The sequence below is a fragment of the Anthonomus grandis genome, chromosome 6, assembly GCF_022605725.1.
Source record: "Anthonomus grandis grandis chromosome 6, icAntGran1.3, whole genome shotgun sequence".
Taxonomy (NCBI): Eukaryota; Metazoa; Arthropoda; class Insecta; order Coleoptera; family Curculionidae; genus Anthonomus; species Anthonomus grandis.
The window spans coordinates 1798382-1817413 of NC_065551.1; the positions used below are offsets into that span (position 1 = coordinate 1798382).

The 19032-nt window shown below is 33.6% G+C and overlaps 1 protein-coding gene across 3 annotated transcripts in view; it reads left to right on the forward strand.

Moving 5' to 3' along the window:
• Positions 1 to 19032, forward strand: part of LOC126737170 (bone morphogenetic protein receptor type-1B) — a 450789-nt gene that overhangs the window by 380071 nt on the left and 51686 nt on the right. Inside the window, exon 1 of one of the 3 annotated variants that reach the window (XM_050441934.1) lies at positions 15780 to 16221. The exons of the other annotated variants lie outside the window; for them this stretch is intronic. Coding sequence (XP_050297891.1) covers positions 16188 to 16221 — 34 coding nt within the window. The 5' untranslated portion in view covers positions 15780 to 16187. Of the gene's footprint in view, positions 1 to 15779; positions 16222 to 19032 lie in introns of those variants that run through there. 3 annotated transcript variants of the gene reach the window in all.

Here is a 19032-nt window from a genome sequence, read left to right on the forward strand (position 1 = left end):
AGCTTGGCAAAATAATCATTTACTATGAATTTATTGAGCTTTTGAGCTCTCCCAGGATATTCATAAGTTGAACTTTCCGTCTAGCAAGATGTGGGTTGCACTTCAAGAACCCGTAAAGCCAATCTTTTCCAGCTACACCTTTAGACGTGCGAAACGGGGTTTAATGTTTTTGTCGACACATAATTTAAAAGCCGATCGTCTCACTAACAGAGGAGTCAAAGGCATCCCAATTTCACACAAACGAATGATTCTTTCCGAAAATTGATTTTCCTGATTTGCTGTTAAAATGCTAGATATACCCATCTTTTTTATAGCGTTTCCAGATTGTATGTGGTTCCGTAGGGTTCTTTTCGGAATTTTGTAATGTTATGCGGCTTGTCTTTGTGACATGGTTTGAGTTTGTATGGCATTTATGGCAGACTGAAGTTGCTCTGACGTCTATATTGCACGTTTTGTTCTTTCTCCTGGCATTTTAGGTGTCCTTCTGGAGAGAAATTGAAGATAGAAACCTTGTCGTTTAATAAGGCCCACCATTTATTCTTAATATCCGAATTGGCAATTTTTATTTAAAATCTAAATAATTATAAAAACTTATTTACCTTTTTGACTAGATTTTTACATCAAAAGATGCTCTGTGAAACAGAGAATGTAAGAAACCCAAAAAGTTCGTTAAGTCAACAAAATTTACGAAAATGTGGCACACGAGAATTATAAAACGGATATTTGTGACACATCAACTCCGAAGATAATTTAACACTGTTCCCGCGTGCTGCTTCCTTTGAGTTCGTTATAGTAATATGTGGTATATCTAAGGAGGGGAGTAATTTGACGTTGTCAGATTTGGGTTATAGTTAATTATTAAAGATATGGTCAGTGGGCCTTATTGACCGCCGGGCTTTATTTGCCGCAGGTACCTTAGTTATAAACCTCGACAAACTGTGTTTTTGTGTGAAAATTACTTAAAAAGTCGAATGTTAAGGAAATGAAATAGACTCTCAAAAAATGAGAATTAATCTTTTTTTATAATATGTAATAAATATATAAACGCATTTGAGATGGTTGCAAAGCTCTACAAACAAGAGTGTTTTGGTCAAAAATTATTGACTTGTTGTACCATATTGAATCGATTCAATTATGGTAGATGTTAAAAAATATAAAGCTCAATAAGACTCTACTCAACTAACTCAATAAGGTTTAATCAAAAAACTTTCGTTTGTAGAGGTTTGCAACCATTTCAAATCCGTTTAGATATTTATTATATATTACAGAAAAAAGTTTAATTCAAATCCTTTGGAAGTTAACCTTTTAATTAATTTTCACAAAAAAACCTTAGGGTAAAATGAAAATCCTGCAGTCTCCCTCCACTTATTTATTAAACGTTTAGCTATTTAAAATTCCCTACATGTTTCGGACACAGTGGTGTTCCTCATCAGGGGGTACTAAAAGGAAATCCGAACAAAAGACAAACAGACACAGAAAAAACCTAAAAAAATAACATAAGGTACACGTACAAAGGTTTAAAATTGGTATTAGATATACGCTCCAGGTTTAATTCCATATCAAAAAAATCCTCTATTTATTATTATTATTATTTTTATTTTATGTATTTACATTCTGTTGTTGACAAGCACCGAACAGTAGTGTTCGGTGATTAATTTTTAAAGTTTTTTCTGTGTCTGTCTTTTGTTCGGAACTATTTCTTTTTAGTACCTCCTGATGATGGACATCACTGTGTCCGAAACATGTAAGGAATTTTAAATAACTAAACGTTTAATAAATAAGTGGAGGGAGACTGCAGGATTTTCATTTTACCTTAACCGACGACTCCACTGCAAATATGGACTATTTCTTCACTATTAAAAAAACTTTAGTTTAAGAGGTTTATACCCGCTATAAACCATTTTAGTTATCCATGTTTAATATCTAGACAAAAAATCATTCAAACCCCTTTGAAATTCCAGGATATACGAGCATTATATTGATTAAATAACAATGGGCTCGGACTATAAATATGTTGCTGGCAAACGACATATGCTGCGTTCTCGATTCGGTTGCTGGATATCGACCAGACACTACCTTCATTTGTGCGGCATTTTGGGTTCTAATAAGCAATAAATTTGCTAGATTATAATAATATACTTAATAACACATTTTTATTAATATTTTTCTAAAAGAAATGAAAGAAACAAGCTTAATTTACATATGCAATACTCAATAGATACTATCGCAAATATGTCGTCTTTTATAATATTATAACCTAGAAGGATCACACCATTAACACCTATGAAAGGAACGATTTGAATTTGCTTGTTCCAATATACGTGACCCACTTTAAACTTCTTCTTCAAATCTGCTGGCGTCCTGTCGCTTGGCAACGGAAACTATTGTAACTAACTTGACAGTTTGACGTAACTAACTGGACCAATCAAAAGGCGTGGCCAAATTAAGGCGGGAAAATTCAAATTTCATTTAATAAGAAATCTCATGTTATTATTTAAACGCAATATCCAAAGCAAACACCTAATCATAAAGGTTACTTTTTGATGAGGTGTTAGCATTAGAGATTGTTCAGGATAAAATAAAATTCTTCAGCTTTATTTCACATACATATCTAAATGAGTTAATGTACTCCATAATAATCAGTTAACAATAGTGTACAACATATCACCAATTTCAAACTGGAAATAAAACAATGTTTTTCTTTAATACATTTTTTATTCAATTTTCCTGAAATATAATTACTTAAAAATATATAATAAAAAATAAAATTAAATTAAAATTATGTACATAATATACAATAATTCATTATAACAGATATTATATAAATTGTTTGTTATGTTTTTTATTTGCAAAAATAAAATACCCAAAATATTTATAAGTGTAGTACAAAACTATACATGCAAATAAAAGGCCGACAAATTCAAATTTCTACAGTGCAGATTCTAGTCTTCAATATTCTAAATAATGGGGGAAGACAGTAGGTATTATTATACCCGAAAAAAAAGAACATTTTATATAGTCTATAGTTCAGCTAGCAGACAATTAAGATCATCTTTTCGGATAATACTTAAGACTAATGACATTAGTACTAACCTCCATGTACTAAACCTACAAAAGTTGAAAGAATACATAATCTACATATATTACTAAAAATGATTTTAAAACAAAACTGGCCAGACCCAGGCATAAAGAGCAAAAAAATACATATATAAACATAAAAAATAACTACTACTAAAAATAAAATATAACTACACCTAAATTTAATATTTTATAAAACTTTATATTACATAATCTTCTTTGTAAAAAAAATCTAAATTTCATTGCTGAATGAATTATCTTTGTTTAATATATATTTCTTTCTGTTTCTTAAAGAAAAATTAAACATATTCTAAAAACTAAATAAAAATTCTATAACAGAGTATTATCTAAAAAAACAATATATCTATCTGCAATACCAAATAAACTCTTTGAAAATGAAAACAACTTATAGTATGGCATATATCACATATATAGTATATATTTGTTGGTCTCTGTCACATGTGCTTTTAATCACAGAATACAAATATATAGAGAAGTGGTGGTTGCATACAAACTGAAACTAATTTTGTACAAAGCAGGTCATCTCGTTAGAGATACTACTAGTTTATAAGGTCTGATGATGCTTTATTTTAAGCGAAACATGTAACCTTCGGGACATAAAAATATTTTGAGACCGAGACTTAGCGTTTTTATTTTGTCTCTACTTACGTAGGTCACTTTGAGATAATGGACGAGTTCTTTCAAAAGGACAACTTACAATATTAATTATTATTATTTGACAATAATGCGAACAACATTAAGGCACGTTGCATGCTTTTCGCTATGCCTTTCGTCCGTAAGATAGCGGAGGGTGCCGGTAGGGATATTCAGTAAATGACACTTCAAATGTCATACATGTCAATTAGTGGTTACGGGTGATACTTTTTAATGGTTTTGAAAACTGTCTAATGTACTGCGTAATCTCTCCTATTATAGATTTCTGCCATCTAAATATTCGCTTGATGTTATTTACATTTTACTATCACTCTTCTCTTCATCAAAAGTTTCAAATGTAAAATTTTATTTAGCAGATCCAGATTTTTGCAAGCTAAAATAAGAAGAATAGTAACATTATTGAGCTTTGTTTTTCTGCTCTAGAGGTAGTAACTTTTCATTCCGTCTCTTTTTCTTCATTTCTATTCAACTGGATAAAAAGTAAAATCGTTTGTTGCAAAATCTAACACGTTTTGAATGAAGACGAAATTACTCTAATGCCTGGAACTTTTTTTCAATGACGCTATGACCAATTTGCTGATTTAACTCATTAGCGTAGTTGATTCAATTTTAAACGGTATCATAATGGTGGTTTGGTTTGTATTTTAATTCAAAATAGATTAGAATATTATATTAATAGCTGGGCTTCTTGGCACATCCGCAACCCAATACGATTATTTAACCACAGGCAATTAAGAAACATGAGGATTCACACCTCTAATACGATACGAATCATCTTAAATCAATTATTCAGCGTTTCCACGAAGCAGTCTTTCGAAAAACATAATAAAACCGCGAATAAATTTTTGTTGCCTCTTTTGTGTTCGTTCCGTTCGTCGCTATCTCGCCGACAGTGTCTCCAAATTAAATATCTGGGTGTCAAACAAGCGGTCCGACCACAGCTTAAGATAAAACCGTGCTTTTACTTCTTCTTTTTGGTCGCGCTGCTGGTCGGATTGATGGTGGTTTAAGGTTGGGCGCTTCTACTGTGAAGCCTGTCGAAAAAACCAGAATAAATGGACCAGTTCTCAGATGAAAGAATTTAATTTAACGATCAATTGTGTTCTGGGGGAAAAAAAACGTTTCAGAACTTCAATCCAACTTTTATATAGCTGTAATTTTTCAATAATGTTTTTTTACTTCTACTTTTCTTTTACTACACTTTACTTCTTTTACTGTTTTTAAAGTCATTAATTTTATTCATATATTTTTTTTCAACATATGTTTAAATGAAATTGTTATTTATTGTATACAGGGTGATTGATGACCAATGGTATGTTAGCCGCATATCGTCAGTGTAATTCACCAAGTGCGTAACTCCATTTTTTTTAAATATGAATTATTGCGCCGTCTAATGGTACAATATTATTATGAAAATGTAAATACGTTAATTATTCTGCTAGTTTTTGTACACATTTAACAATGGATGTATATAACCGGATATTGACGACGAGAAATTAAGAGATTTTTATGCACCACCTATATGACGATAAAGTAAATACCAGAGTCGTTAAGTTATTCAAGGATGTTACTATACCAGGAAATTCAGAGGTGGTGGTTTATGGTACAACTGGAGGAAAAGAGGGAGAAACTGTTTTGATTGAGCCCATGGAAAACTGCAAACTATATGGTCAAGGAATTTTTCCAGCCAAGACGTTATCTACGCAGAAGAAATCTACTATTTTGGTTCGAATGGTAAATTTAAAAGGATATGATCAACACCTGAAACAAGGAGAGAACATTGGCGTATGCTCTGAAGTAGTGGCAGTCATGAAAAATGCTGATAGAAGTCGTTATTCAAACAGACCTTTTCCTGTATGTTTACAAAACCTATTTGAAGAATATTCTGCCAATTTAACCATGGACCAGTGTAGTAAATTGCGACGTCTTCTTGAAGAAAATCAAGATGTGTTTTCCTTGCACGATAAAGACCTGGGAAGAAATGATTTGGTGCAGCATCGAATTAACACTGGAGACAATGCTCCGATTAAACAAGCACCTCGAAGAATTCCGATAGCTAAACAAGGAGAAGTTTCCTCAATGCTTCAAGAAATGAGTACACAAGGAGTGATAGAACCTTCTCAGAGTTCTTGGACATCTCCAGTTGTGCTAGTGAAGAAAAAGGATGGATCCACTAGATTTTGTGTAGACTATCGGCAACTGAATGATATTACCAAGAAAGACAGTTATTCCCTACCAAAAATTGACGACACCCTGGCCACGCTATCAGGTTCACAATGGTTCTCAACACTCGATCTAAAGAGTGGATACTGGCAGGTAAAGATGCACCCAGAAGATAAGGAAAAGACCGCATTCTCGACTGGAACAGGACTTTGGCAATTTACAGTAATGCCCTTTGGACTCTGCAATGCTCCAGCTACCTTTGAGAGACTTATGGACACAGTTTTACGTGGAATGACTTGGGAATCATGTTTAGTTTATCTGGATGACGTTATCATACTGGGGAAAACATTTGAAGATCATTTGAAGAATATTCAAAAGGTATTTGTTAAACTGCGAGAGGCCAACCTAAAGCTAAATCCTAAAAAATGTTGCTTATTTCAAAAAGAAGTTCGATACCTTGGCCATGTAATATCAGAAAAAGGTGTCAAGACTGATCCAGATAAAGTAGAGGCGATCGAAAAATGGCCACGACCCACTGACAAACACTAGTTAAGAAGCTTTCTGGGCCTTTGTACCTATTACAGAAGATTTGTAAGAAATTTCGCTAATCTTGCAAAACCTCTACATAAGCTCATGAAGGACAAAATGGTATTTAGTTGGTCAACAGACTGTGAAGAAGCATTTCAACGGTTAAAAAGAGCACTATGCACATCTCCAATTTTAACATATCCGATTCCTGGACAACCTTTTATTTTGGATACCGATGCGAGTAATGTTGGAATTGGGGCCGTTCTATCACAAAAATATGAAGATGGCGAGCAAGTGATAGCTTATTTCAGTAAAACGTTATCAAAACCAGAAAGAAACTATTGTGTCACCAGACGAGAGCTTTTGTCAGCAGTAAAAGCTATTGAACATTTCCATAAATATTTGTATGGTCAACGATTTATCCTTAGAACCGACCATGCTTCGTTGAAATGGCTGTTTCAATTTAAAAACCCCGAAGGACAAATAGCAAGGTGGCTTCAACGATTACAAGAGTATGACTTTACAATACAACATAGAAAAGGCGCATATCACCAAAATGCCGATGCTTTATCGAGAAGACCCTGTATTGAAACATGTCAACATTGTTTTAAAAAGGAATCAAAACAGCATCCAGAGATATTTACTTGTAATCATATTGGCCTTCACAGTTCTAAAGAGTGGGATGTAGCTAGTTTAATCCAAGATTAGTGTGATGACCCAGTATTTGGTCTTATTTACGAACTGAAATCTCGAGAAATTTTAAACCAGAATGGAAAGACATTTCTGACAAATCTCCAGAACTTAAAGCTTATTGGTCTCAATGGAATTCATTGGTTATAAAAGATGGATTATTAAAAAGAGTCTGGGAGAGCGTAGATGGAAAAGAAAAGACATATCTGACAGTCCTTCCTTGAAAACGTATTCCGGAAGTCCGTGAAGCTGTTCATGGCAGTGTCGGCGGAGGACATTTTGGAGTTAGTAAGACCTTGGCAAAAGTGAGAGAACGGTTTTACTGGTTGAACAGTCATCAAGATGTTGAACGCTGGTGCCGACAGTGTGAGCCGTGTTCGTCAAGCAAGGGCCCAAAAACCCGGACAAGAGGAAAGATGATGCATTATCTTGTTGGTGCACCCTTTGAACGAATTGCCATAGACGTAGCAGGACCCTTTCCTACTAGTAGCTCCGGAAACCGATATGCTCTTGTTGCTATGGATTACTTTAGTAAGTGGCCCGAGGTTTATCCGATTCCAAACCAAGAAGCAACGACAGTAGCTGAAGTGCTATTCCAGAACTGGATTTGTCGATTTGGTGTACCCAGAGAGATACATTCAGACCAAGGAAGGAACTTTGAGTCACAAATATTCCAACAAGTATGCCAGTTGCTGGGAATCAATAAGACCCGTACAACCCCACTACACCCTCAGTCTGATGGAATGGTTGAAAGATTTAACCGCACATTTGAAACCTATTTAAGGATGGTAGTAAACTCTAAGCAAACCGACTGGGATACCTGTATACAACCATTCCTATTGGCATATCGTTCTTCTATCCACAAGTCAACTGGAAAAAACTCGGCAAAAGTTGTCTACGGTGATGAACTTCGTTTACCTTTGGACATTATTACTGGAAGACCCCATAAGTCTGAAACCCTTGAGGAGTACGTCGACCATTTACAAGAGCGTTTACAAATTGTTCACGAACAAGCACGGGATAAACTTCATCTAGAAAGTAACAGAATGAAATCACGTTATGACATAAAGGCAAATTCTACCGGTTTTAATCCTGGGGATAAAGTCTGGTTATACAATCCACGGAGGACGAACGGCAAGTCACCAAAGCTCCAGAAGGATTGGGAAGGTCCATTCAATGTGGTCACCAGAATCAACGACGTGGTGTACCGTATCCAGCGACATCCGACAGCGAAGATGAAAATTGTAAACATCGTCCGGCTAGCGCCCTATCATGACCCAGGTGGTCAGGTGGATGTTTGATCGGGACGATCAAACTTGAGAGGGGAGCAGTATTATGAAAATGTAAATACGTTAATTATTCTGCTAGTTTTTGTACAATTTTATTAGTATTCTGTAGTTAAAGTTGATTCGTAGGGTTTCTCTAGGATTCTACTTACGTTTGGTTTATTATTTTCATCTATAGTGTTTAGTTTTTAAGTAGTTCATCTTGTTTGAGAGCCCCATTTTGGCCCCAATTTAGGTTATATTATTGTAAATCCCTGTAGTTCTAATTTTCTAGAATTTGTATACTTGCTTGCTGTGACTGTCAGTATTCTCCTAAAATTATTGGTCTCTTTGGGCAAAAACAATAAAGATAATTCTAAATATTTCGAAACTGTTCCATCGGGTTTTAAAAAGGACGCGCTTCGTGACAAATCATTCAGTTTTAATTGTTCTAGTAGTCAATTTTTACCTTGGAAACAATTAAACGACAGTCAAAGCGAGTTAGGTTAGTGTTTTTGACGTTGACAATAAAAGTGTGTTCCCGAATTTCGTTACAATATCATATCTATTGTCTGAAAAATGCCCATATCCAGAACATCAACCGTATTTGAACAGAAATTGGTATAAATCTCCGCGCTTCAAATATTTGACGGGCAAAATACGTATCTTCAGTCGGTATCTGTTCGTCGGTTTACTCCTAAAATCCTTGCATTTTTGCTTAAAGTTCGGGTGTTTTTTAGAAAATTTTGAAAAGGGTAAGTTTATAATTAGTAATTTAGTATAGCTTTTAAGCAATGTTTTAGAAATACCTGCTTTAAACCGTTATTTGTTTTTCTGAGAAAATAGGCATTTTGCGTTAAAGAGGATAAATAAATCTAAGAGGAGTTACGACTATTTCTACAATAAATTTTATTACTTTACACTACAAATGGTTTAGGTTTTTTCAGCTAGTAACCAGTAAAATTTGTATAGATAAAATTAATTCTCATTAAAAATAATGTATAACATTTTTTGCTTGCAATACAATAAGAGCTTTTAAACTAATTAAAAGAACTCCTAATTTCTTTTTTTAAGTTTAAAGCGATCATTTTTAAATGAATTATAAGTGATAAATTTTAAACGAATAGTTTATAAACTGTATAAACTGATTTTTGCTTTTTTTCTATTAAACAAGTTGGAATCAAATAATACACGTTTTATTTCTTTTACAGAAATGGCTAAGATGATAGACAAAATTATGAACCTTTTAAAGAGACCGTTCAAAGTTGGTCACTGAGAAAATTTTAATTCCCGAAAGTGAGAAAAAAGTGATAACTCAGCTGGCACCCTCTAGTAAACATACAATTATTATACCTTCTTATTTATCTTATTATCAGTCAGAGTAACTACGATGATGATAAACATTTAGTTTTATCTTAATCAAAACACCGTCTATGAAATAATTCGAAATATTCGATCAAATACCTCAGGTTGCGATGGCATTTTGTTACAAATGCTACACCTTTGTCTGCCACAGATTATTGACCATATAACAAATATCATAAATTCTTGTTTAAAACCAGGCTACTTTCCACAGACTTGGCGTGAGTCAGTTTTGTACCCCATACCCAAAATATGTAATCCCGAATCTCTACAGGACTTGCGCCCTATAAGTTTATTGCCAATAATATCGAAGGTTTGGGAAAGAGTTGTCTATGCACAGATGTCATTTTATCTTACTGATAATAACATACTTCCAACTAAACACACTGGCTTTAGAAAAGGATTCAGTACAGCTACCACCCTCTTGAACATCATAGACAACATAATAAGGGCTCTCGATAAAAAACTGGCGGTAATTTTAGTTGCCTTAGATTATTTAAAGGCTTTCATGACTTGTTAGTCGCCAAGTTAAATTTTTATGGTTGCATTGAAGTTGTTCTTTCTGTTTTTAAGTACTTAAGTACACTATGGAATTGTACTGAATAATAATTACTCCGATTCGATACACATAATTTCGGGAGTTCCTCAAGGATCGATTCTAGGACCTCTTTTATTCTCTCCTTTAGTGGTAAAGAGCTCTGAGGTGTACCAGTACGCTGACGATACTCAGTTAATTCATTATTTCGATCCAGATGACATAGAACGGGCTTCTGAAAGTATAAATAGAAACCTAAGCTTAATCTTGCGCTACTCGAAAGAACGCATCTTAATATTAATGCCAATAAGACTAACGTTTTACTTTTTGCCAATAAAAATCGTCGTGCTAACGTTGAAAAAAATATATACATTCATTATGATAATAACCCCTTGGTTTTTGCTAAGAGCGTCAAGATCTAGGTTTAACTATTGATTCTTCTTTAAGATTCCAAGGACATATTAGTGCTGTCTTGCAGAGGTGCTATTTGCGTATGCGTTTGCTCTATGCTAACAAACATATTTTAAATTTTAAGACAAGAAAAAAACTCTCAGTATCATTGGTGTTTTCCATTTTAAATTACTGTTTTATCGTTTACTATCCTTGTCTTGAGAAAATAACCCAGCAGAAACTGCAACATGTACAAAATACGTGTTGTCGATTTGTGTGTAATTTAAGAAAATTTGATCATGTGTCCATATACATCGATCGATTGCAGTGGCTAAAAATGTTATTTCTTTTTAAGTTTCATTTTTTTACATTAATGTATCCGCTCTATAAAAATCAACAGCCAAAATATTTTTTAGAGAAATTAATTCCGAGAAATGCGCTTCGTGATAGAGATATAAGACATAAGACTCTGACATTGCCACACCATAGCACAGCTCTTTTCTCACGTAGCTATACTTACATTGCCGTAACAATTTATAAACGATTTAGACCTAATTTTTCAATTCCAATATCTCGCTTTAAAAATTATTATAAAACTTTGTTCTTGGAGGACCAATTGCACAATTAATTTTGTTCTCTGCGGATTTACAAATGTATTTAATTAATTTCTTTCTCTCAATTTGTTCTTTGGTTAATTTTTATATTACTATTACTACTTGTTTATCAAAACATTTGTAATTATTATTATTATTAGGGTTAAGAGATAAAAATAGCTTTAACTAATCTTCGCCTTTTTGGGCAAATGTAATGTCATGTGCATTTGATACCTAATAAGGACATATTTATTTATTTATTTATTATTATGTTACTATAATTCGAATTAATAGTGAGCAGGCAAAAATGTGCCCTAATGACCTCGTGAATTATGCTACAGAAACTGACGTGTTGCTTCATAACCAACTTATTGATAGTGGACAGGCAAACATTTGCTCTGGTGAATTGTACTGCAGAAACTAAAAAGATGCCTAATAATGAAATTTTCTTATGGAGAGTCATACATCATTAGCAGCGAAGTTATGAATACAATCGGTCAAGACAACGAGATGGTCGAAGACCCCGATTACATCGTTAGCAGAAGAAGAAATGGAAGGAGATTCAACTGCTGATGCAGAATCTGAGAGTGTAGAGGAAGAGGGAGATTTGGAAGAAAGTGAAATCACCCCAGAAGTACCAATGAAGCGTTCCAGATCTGAAAGAAGCAAAACACATGAAAGTAAATGAAAGAAACAAATGAACTACCAGAATATGGAAAAGGGGCTTAAGTACAAAGGAAAAAAAAAAGAAAATGATGGATGGAATTACAATATTGAAAGATGTACCAAAAAGCCAAAACCTCGATATAGCTGTAAGTTTGTTTTTCTATTGCTGAAAACTCTAGGCAAGAAATATTCAAAAGTTTTTTGAAGAAAAAACTGGGGTGAGAAAAGAACCTATGTGAACACACCTATGTGATACATATCTAGAAGACAAACATCTACTGAGTTTTATTTAAAAGATGGTTACAATCGAACAAGAGTATGCCAGAAGATGTTTTTCAAATACACTCTTCGTTGGAGAATCGTAATAAAGAAGTGGGCTAAAGAAACTACAATAAAAAATGAGCGGGTTCAGAATCAACCTGAAAGTGGACTGGGAATTAAAAAAATTATAGAATTTTTTGAAAGATAGCCGAAACTCGAGTCCACTATTGCAGAGCAAATACCACAAAGCTATATTTAGAAACAGTATGATACATATTGACTTTTAAATCCAAAGTGGACTATCTATATCCCAAAAAAAAAAGTAACAACAAGCTTCTAAATAGAGCAGCTTCGGTACTAATCATTTATTTCTTCCTTGTACTTTAATTATTATTATTATTATTATTATTATTATTATTATTATTATTATTATTATTATTATTATTATTATTATTATTATTATTATTATTATTATTATTATTATTATTATTATTCTGTTTTAACTCGCTGATAGCGGTGTTGTCAATTTCATCGGCCTGAAGATGAATTTTGCTATGGTAGATTTAGGAACTTTCGAACAATGTTGCATGTATTCAGTATATCAGATTTCTGTGTAGTGACAATCGTCCAGGAGGAAAGACCCAATACGTTAAGGTTTTTGAACAGTGTTAAAGGGACAATTCCAGTGGACCAAATAACTAGAGGGAGTATATATACATTATCTTGCCTCCATTGTTGTTTTATCTTGTTTTTAGGACATTATTGGTATTTGGCACTGCTATGTCAATTAGAAAGGTTTTCTTTTGGGCTTTGTTTATTAAGATTATATCTGGTCTGTTTGAAGTCAGCATCCTATCGGACAAAACAGTTCTGTCCCAGTAGAGGCGAAAGTCGTCATTTTCAAGTACAGTTTCTGGTTTGTACTGGCAATAGGGGCAAGTTTCGCCAATTAGATGATAAAGTTTTGCCAGTTTTTGATGAATAATTTTTGCCACACAGTTATGTCGGTGCAGATATTCGGCAGCTGATAGAGATGTGCATCCTGATGTTATATGTTGAATTGTCTCCGGTACGCGCAGGCATTTTCTACATCGATCGTCGATTACTTTCTTATCTTTAGTAATGTACTTAAGGTAATTTCTTGTAGCAATCACTTGGTCTTGTATAGCCATCATAAAGCCTTCAGTTTCAGGAAATAGATCTCCACGAGTCAACCAGTAGTTCGATGTTTCATAATCGGCATGTTCGGCATTAAGTTCGTGGGGATGCTTTCCGTGTATTGCCTTCTGGTTCCATGTGTTAACTTTAATGGCTGTGTGCTCTGATCTTGTTACAGTAATGTGTTCTGCTATACCTGCACGGAGATTCAAGGGTGTGTATCCGTTATCCGCTAGCACCCTCCTCTATGAAGAGAAGAGGTTTCCCTCATAGTGAGGAAGTATTTCTGAAGATCTGCTACTTGTTTTTTGAAGAGAAAACCAATCTCAGTTAGTCCTCTGCCACCCTTGGATCTGGGAAGAGTAAGTCTTTCGATGTCTGACTGAGGGTGGTGTGCTCGAAACGTCGTGAGGGTTGTTCTGATCTTCCTCTCAATCTCCTCTATATCAGTCTTTGTCCACCTAATGACTCCAAAAGAATACGTTAAGACAGGGATAGCGTAGGTATTAACCGCTTTAATCATGTTCTTACCATTCAGTTTAGTTTTTAAAATTTGCTTAAGACGATTGATATATCCCTGATTATGGATCCTATGGGCTGACTGATGTGCACCCAAGTACTTATAAGTTTCCCCGTTCTTCCATAGCCCGAATGAGACTACCATCTTGTAATTCAAAGTTGTTGGTGTTGTAGTACCTTTGATAACTGTTTGAGTTTTGCATTTATCGATACCAAAGCTCATTTTAATGTCGTGGGAAAATATTTCAATGGTTCGCAGCAATGAGTTGACATGCGTTGATGTCCCAGCATAGACTTTGATATCATCCATGTACATTAGATGTGTAATATTATATAGGTTTTCCCTGTTATCTTTAACGGTAAATCCATGTTGACTTTGATTAAGCATATGGGAGAGGGGATTCAGAGCCAGACAAAACCAGAAGGGACTCAGGGAATCTCCCTGGAAAAGGCCTTGTTGTATTTTAATAGGCTCAATCGCTAAAGTTTCATTTCTGCAGTTAAGATTCAACTGTGTGGTTCGGAAAACCATCATATGTTTTAATAAATTGATAAGCGGTGGAGCGACTTCATAAGTCTCAAGGACCTTAAGCAGCCAAGTGTGTGGAACGGTATCGAAAGCCTTACGGTAATCTATAAAGGCGGTGTATAAGTTTCTCTGCTTCTGTATTGCTTGTTCCATAATTACAGTGTCTATAAGTAAGTGTTCTTTACATCCTTGAGACCTGTTAATGCAGCCCTTTTGTTCTAGAGCGAGAATTCCGTGGTTTTTGCAGTGCTTATAAATTATTTTTGCAATGCATGCTGTAAGCAGTTTATAGATTGTAGACAGGCAGATGATATAGTCTATATTTTGCAGGATTTTCGGTATCGTTATCTTTTGGCAGCAAATATGTTAGTCCTTGCGCAATGTAAGTTGGTATTATGGTTGGTTCCTGCAAAAATCTGTTGAAATGACGAGCTAAATGCGTACCGTTTGTACCAAAAGTTATAAATTCGGTCGTTACCAGCTGCTTTCCAGTTGAAGGAATTCTCCACTATCTGCCTCAAAAGCTCAGGAGATATTATTATTATTATTATTATTATTATTATTATTATTATTATTATTATTATTATTATCATTATTATTATTATTATTATTATTATCATTATTATTATTATTATTAATATTATTATTTTATTATTATTATTATTATTATTAAATAAAAGAAAATGGATTTGAAGTTTTTAGATGAACCCAAAACATTCGAAAAAGGTTCAGGTTGTGCGTTCAAGAAAATGGAAATTTGTTTGAATATTACCTCAGATAAATTAGTAATTTTATTTGTTTGCAATTTTATTTCTTAATTTTGTTTCAAGGCCTGCAACTAAGTTTTTATAAAAATTGTTATTTTAAATAATATGATGCGTAATTTTTAAGTGCGTTATTTTCGAAAATGGCTCCTAGAGATACCGACCAAGAGTTACTTTTGCCGATATATGTTTATAGGAAAAAAGTAAGATTATTTTTGTAATAAATACCGAGGTAAGGTTTCGTTCACTAATTTGGGAACACCCTGTATGTAACTAATTCAAATTTGTAAGTACCGATAGTAAAAGGTTTAAAAGAAATCACGATTAGCTCTGTCCGTCTGCCTACCGTCTCGTTAAACCTAAACGTTTCCGCAGTACCTAATAACATTTTTTTTTTCGGCAGACCTATTAATTAGGTGATTACCACGAGGAGACCGGGCGACCAATACATAATTTTCTGACACCACCTCGGACCGCCCGTCTGTCGTACCCAAAACAATAGAGTACCCATCCCCACTCAGATATTCAGACGGACTCAGCTTAAGTCTGAGTCAAGCCGTTTGCCGCCGTGTTTTTTTCACTCTGACCACTATAACAACCTGTATTCCCTCACGGAGATCCCCAGTCGCACGTAGAACGTAAAGCGCAAACGTTACGTGTAAGTTACATATATACACATCGTATATCGTATCGTATTTGGCGCGCGTCCTTGCCTATAATCGTTTTGGTTCTACGAGCCGCATGCGGAGGAAAATCAGTGAACGCTTTTGGGAAAACAAATGTTCGTCAGGGGTTCCGATGAATCCGTGACGGACACATTGACAACTTGTTAATCAACAAAACAAACTTTGGATTTTTAAAGTAATATTGTCTGTGATATTAGTGATAATTAGAACGTTAAACTGGAGACCGGTTGTTTTTTTTTTGGTATTCGAATGTGTTTAACGAAGATGCAACTGAGGAGCGCATTGTGATATTGTTTGTTTCGTTTTATTCAAGATTAGTGTTAAGATGGCTAGAGGCAGGAAATTAAGAAAAAAACAAGGTAGGAATAGTTTAAAACTTAGATATAGATGTTTGTTTTAATTGCGTTAGTAGCTAAAAAAAGTTGATAAAATATTGGTTATTCTTGTTTTGAAATACTTTTTATAGACGAATTTTATTTTGCTGCAAATAACGCCAAATGTCGTATACCAATTTTCAAAACATTGAAATGCGAACACTCTCCAATATGTCAATTTGCTATAAGAATATTTGCAAAGTTACTGTACTTGACAAATAGTGCAAGCCATGAGATTATTTACGAATTCTTTCACAGTGCGCACCGATTTAGGTCGATAATCGAAAGTTTTAAATTGTCAATGTGTGTTTTTGCGTAGGGGGATGAAAGAGGCAATTAAGACAAAAAGTGTTTCATGAACTTTTTTTGATAAATAAATAAATTCTAAGATATTCATGATGTAAAATAAAAATGCAAGAAAATGAGCTTTGGTTTATCGTTAATTAATTAGTTAAGTATTGAAAGTTTTTTAAGCAGTTACAAATATTTAAAATGCCAATGTTTGAAGTCATAAACATAAAAATTAGGAAAGTTATCAAGAAAATAATATGCTAAATTGTTCAATTTTTTGTAAAAAAGAAAAACGAGATAAAGCTTAACGAATTTTCCCTTACATCTGAAATTAAAAGTAACCGTTCTACATTTACAATCCAAGCTGTAAATAGTATCTTTCTGATACTATCTATCTGAGCCTTAGTTATAGCCTTATGTTACCATCCGGTTTTTTGGTACAATTCTTGTGGTTAAAAATTTGATTAGTACATCTGCATTATCTCTGTAGAACTTCTAGGTCGTGGTATTTAAACATTTTCTCTGCAGACCCTCATTTTTAAAGTTCGAAGAAAAAAAAATACGCAAACTGAAATCGTTAAAATGATAAAACCAATACAAAAACCAAGATTCACCAAGACAAATAATAATTTATATATATTAACGTTAGGTATATCACCAATCAAATTAGTTACCATAATATAAAAAAGTAGACAAGTGTGATAAAAATACAAGTATTTCATCACAGTAGTCTCTAGTCCTTATAAAATTCATCAAAGCTATAATATGCCTTGCTCAATAAAAATGTCTTAACTTATTTACTAAACAGCTTGTAATTACTAATATGTATTCTTACATTCTAAAGCCAGTGATTGAAAATGTGGTTCCCTCATAGATAATTAAATGTTTCGTAAGAGCACTTTTGGGAATACCTAAAAATTTGGTGGAGTCTTTCTTTGCGATTTGTCTCTCATTTAATGAAAGACCTGCAATATCCCCTCGAAAAATAATTAAATTTGTCTTGCTAAATGTAAGCTTGTTTGCATCTCATTATCTTTTAATATTAATTATGTCCTTCTAAACTGTTTCTCCCAATGTAGTGTTATTTTATTTGTTCCTAGCCATAATATTGTGGTATCATCAGCAAACAATGTAATAGATCCATTCATGCTGATGAAAGGTAGGTCATTCAAATAAACAAGTATAGTTGCTTGGCTCCGATACTTATGGTCCATGGGAACCAATTGGGAAAGTTTAAGTCTTCTCTCTGAAAAGCCTTAAAGGAATTCTTAAAAAAACTAAATTTATCATATATACTTGAGTCGGTTAATCGGGAGGGCCAAAGTTTATATGCGAAGGAAAGAGAGGACTAATTTTTGGGGTATCGTGCTTTAAAGAACCATAATGTGTTATATAGTCGTGTTGTATGTCAATATAGTGTATTATATGTTAAATATTTGTTAAAATGTATTCATTAAATTTTTGAATTTTAATACCAAATTTCAACCCAGTCGGACCACTAGCAAATAGTTACGATAGTCACGTGACCCGTATCTCAAATGTGAATTATCTGTTAAAATTTAGTAATTGCTCTCAATTTAGTAATTGTCTGTTTTGTATTATTGGAAATAAGTGGACTGTATGAAAAGTTATTTAAATATGCGGTAACTCGCCAATATTGCATTGAATTAAAAAAAAACCAAAAACTCCACTCACCTGATCTGGCTATTTCATACGGCGAGGGACCCCTCCTCACTTCTCCTGGTACAACTCTGAGCACACTCTCTTTGTTTTATATATACACTATTTAACTAATTAAAAGAAGCGGTTACTCTCACAAGTGTCAAGCAAAAACTATATTGCGAAGAGAAAAAGAACTGCTGCTTAGTCTAAAATGGATTGTGGAGTTTTTTTAAATATTTTTAACAATACCTATGTCCCACAATATACCAGTACTAATCGAAACGGATAATTTATATTACGGGGTCAAATCAATATTAATCCTAAACAGCTTCCTAAATAAAGTCGAAATCCAAATACTAAATTTAGAATAGTTATGTGACCTGTAACTCAAATGTCAATTATCTGTCAAAATTTATTAATTGCATTCTAAATAAACCCCAAATATCAACTATCAACCCAATGGAACCAATCGCAAAAGTGTTACAGTAGTCACGTGACTTGAAACTCACACGTCAATTGTCTGTCAAAGTTTGCTAATTGTATCCTAAACAAATACGAAATCCATAATTGCATTTTTTTAAAATAAAACTCACCTAATATCTAAATCCATATTTTAAATAAAATAAATCAATACGATCTACCGTGTATAAATCCGATTATTTTTAAATGAATAAAAAGTGCCAATTTGGTTTGACCTTGTTTTGGTTGAAAAAATGGCATTTTTTTAAAACGTCAAAACTTTGCCGAATTTTCCTGGTCGCACTACAGAATTTCCTCAATTGATATGCACATATTCAGATATTCCAGAGTTTTTCTGATTAATCGGTACCCTTAATTGACAGC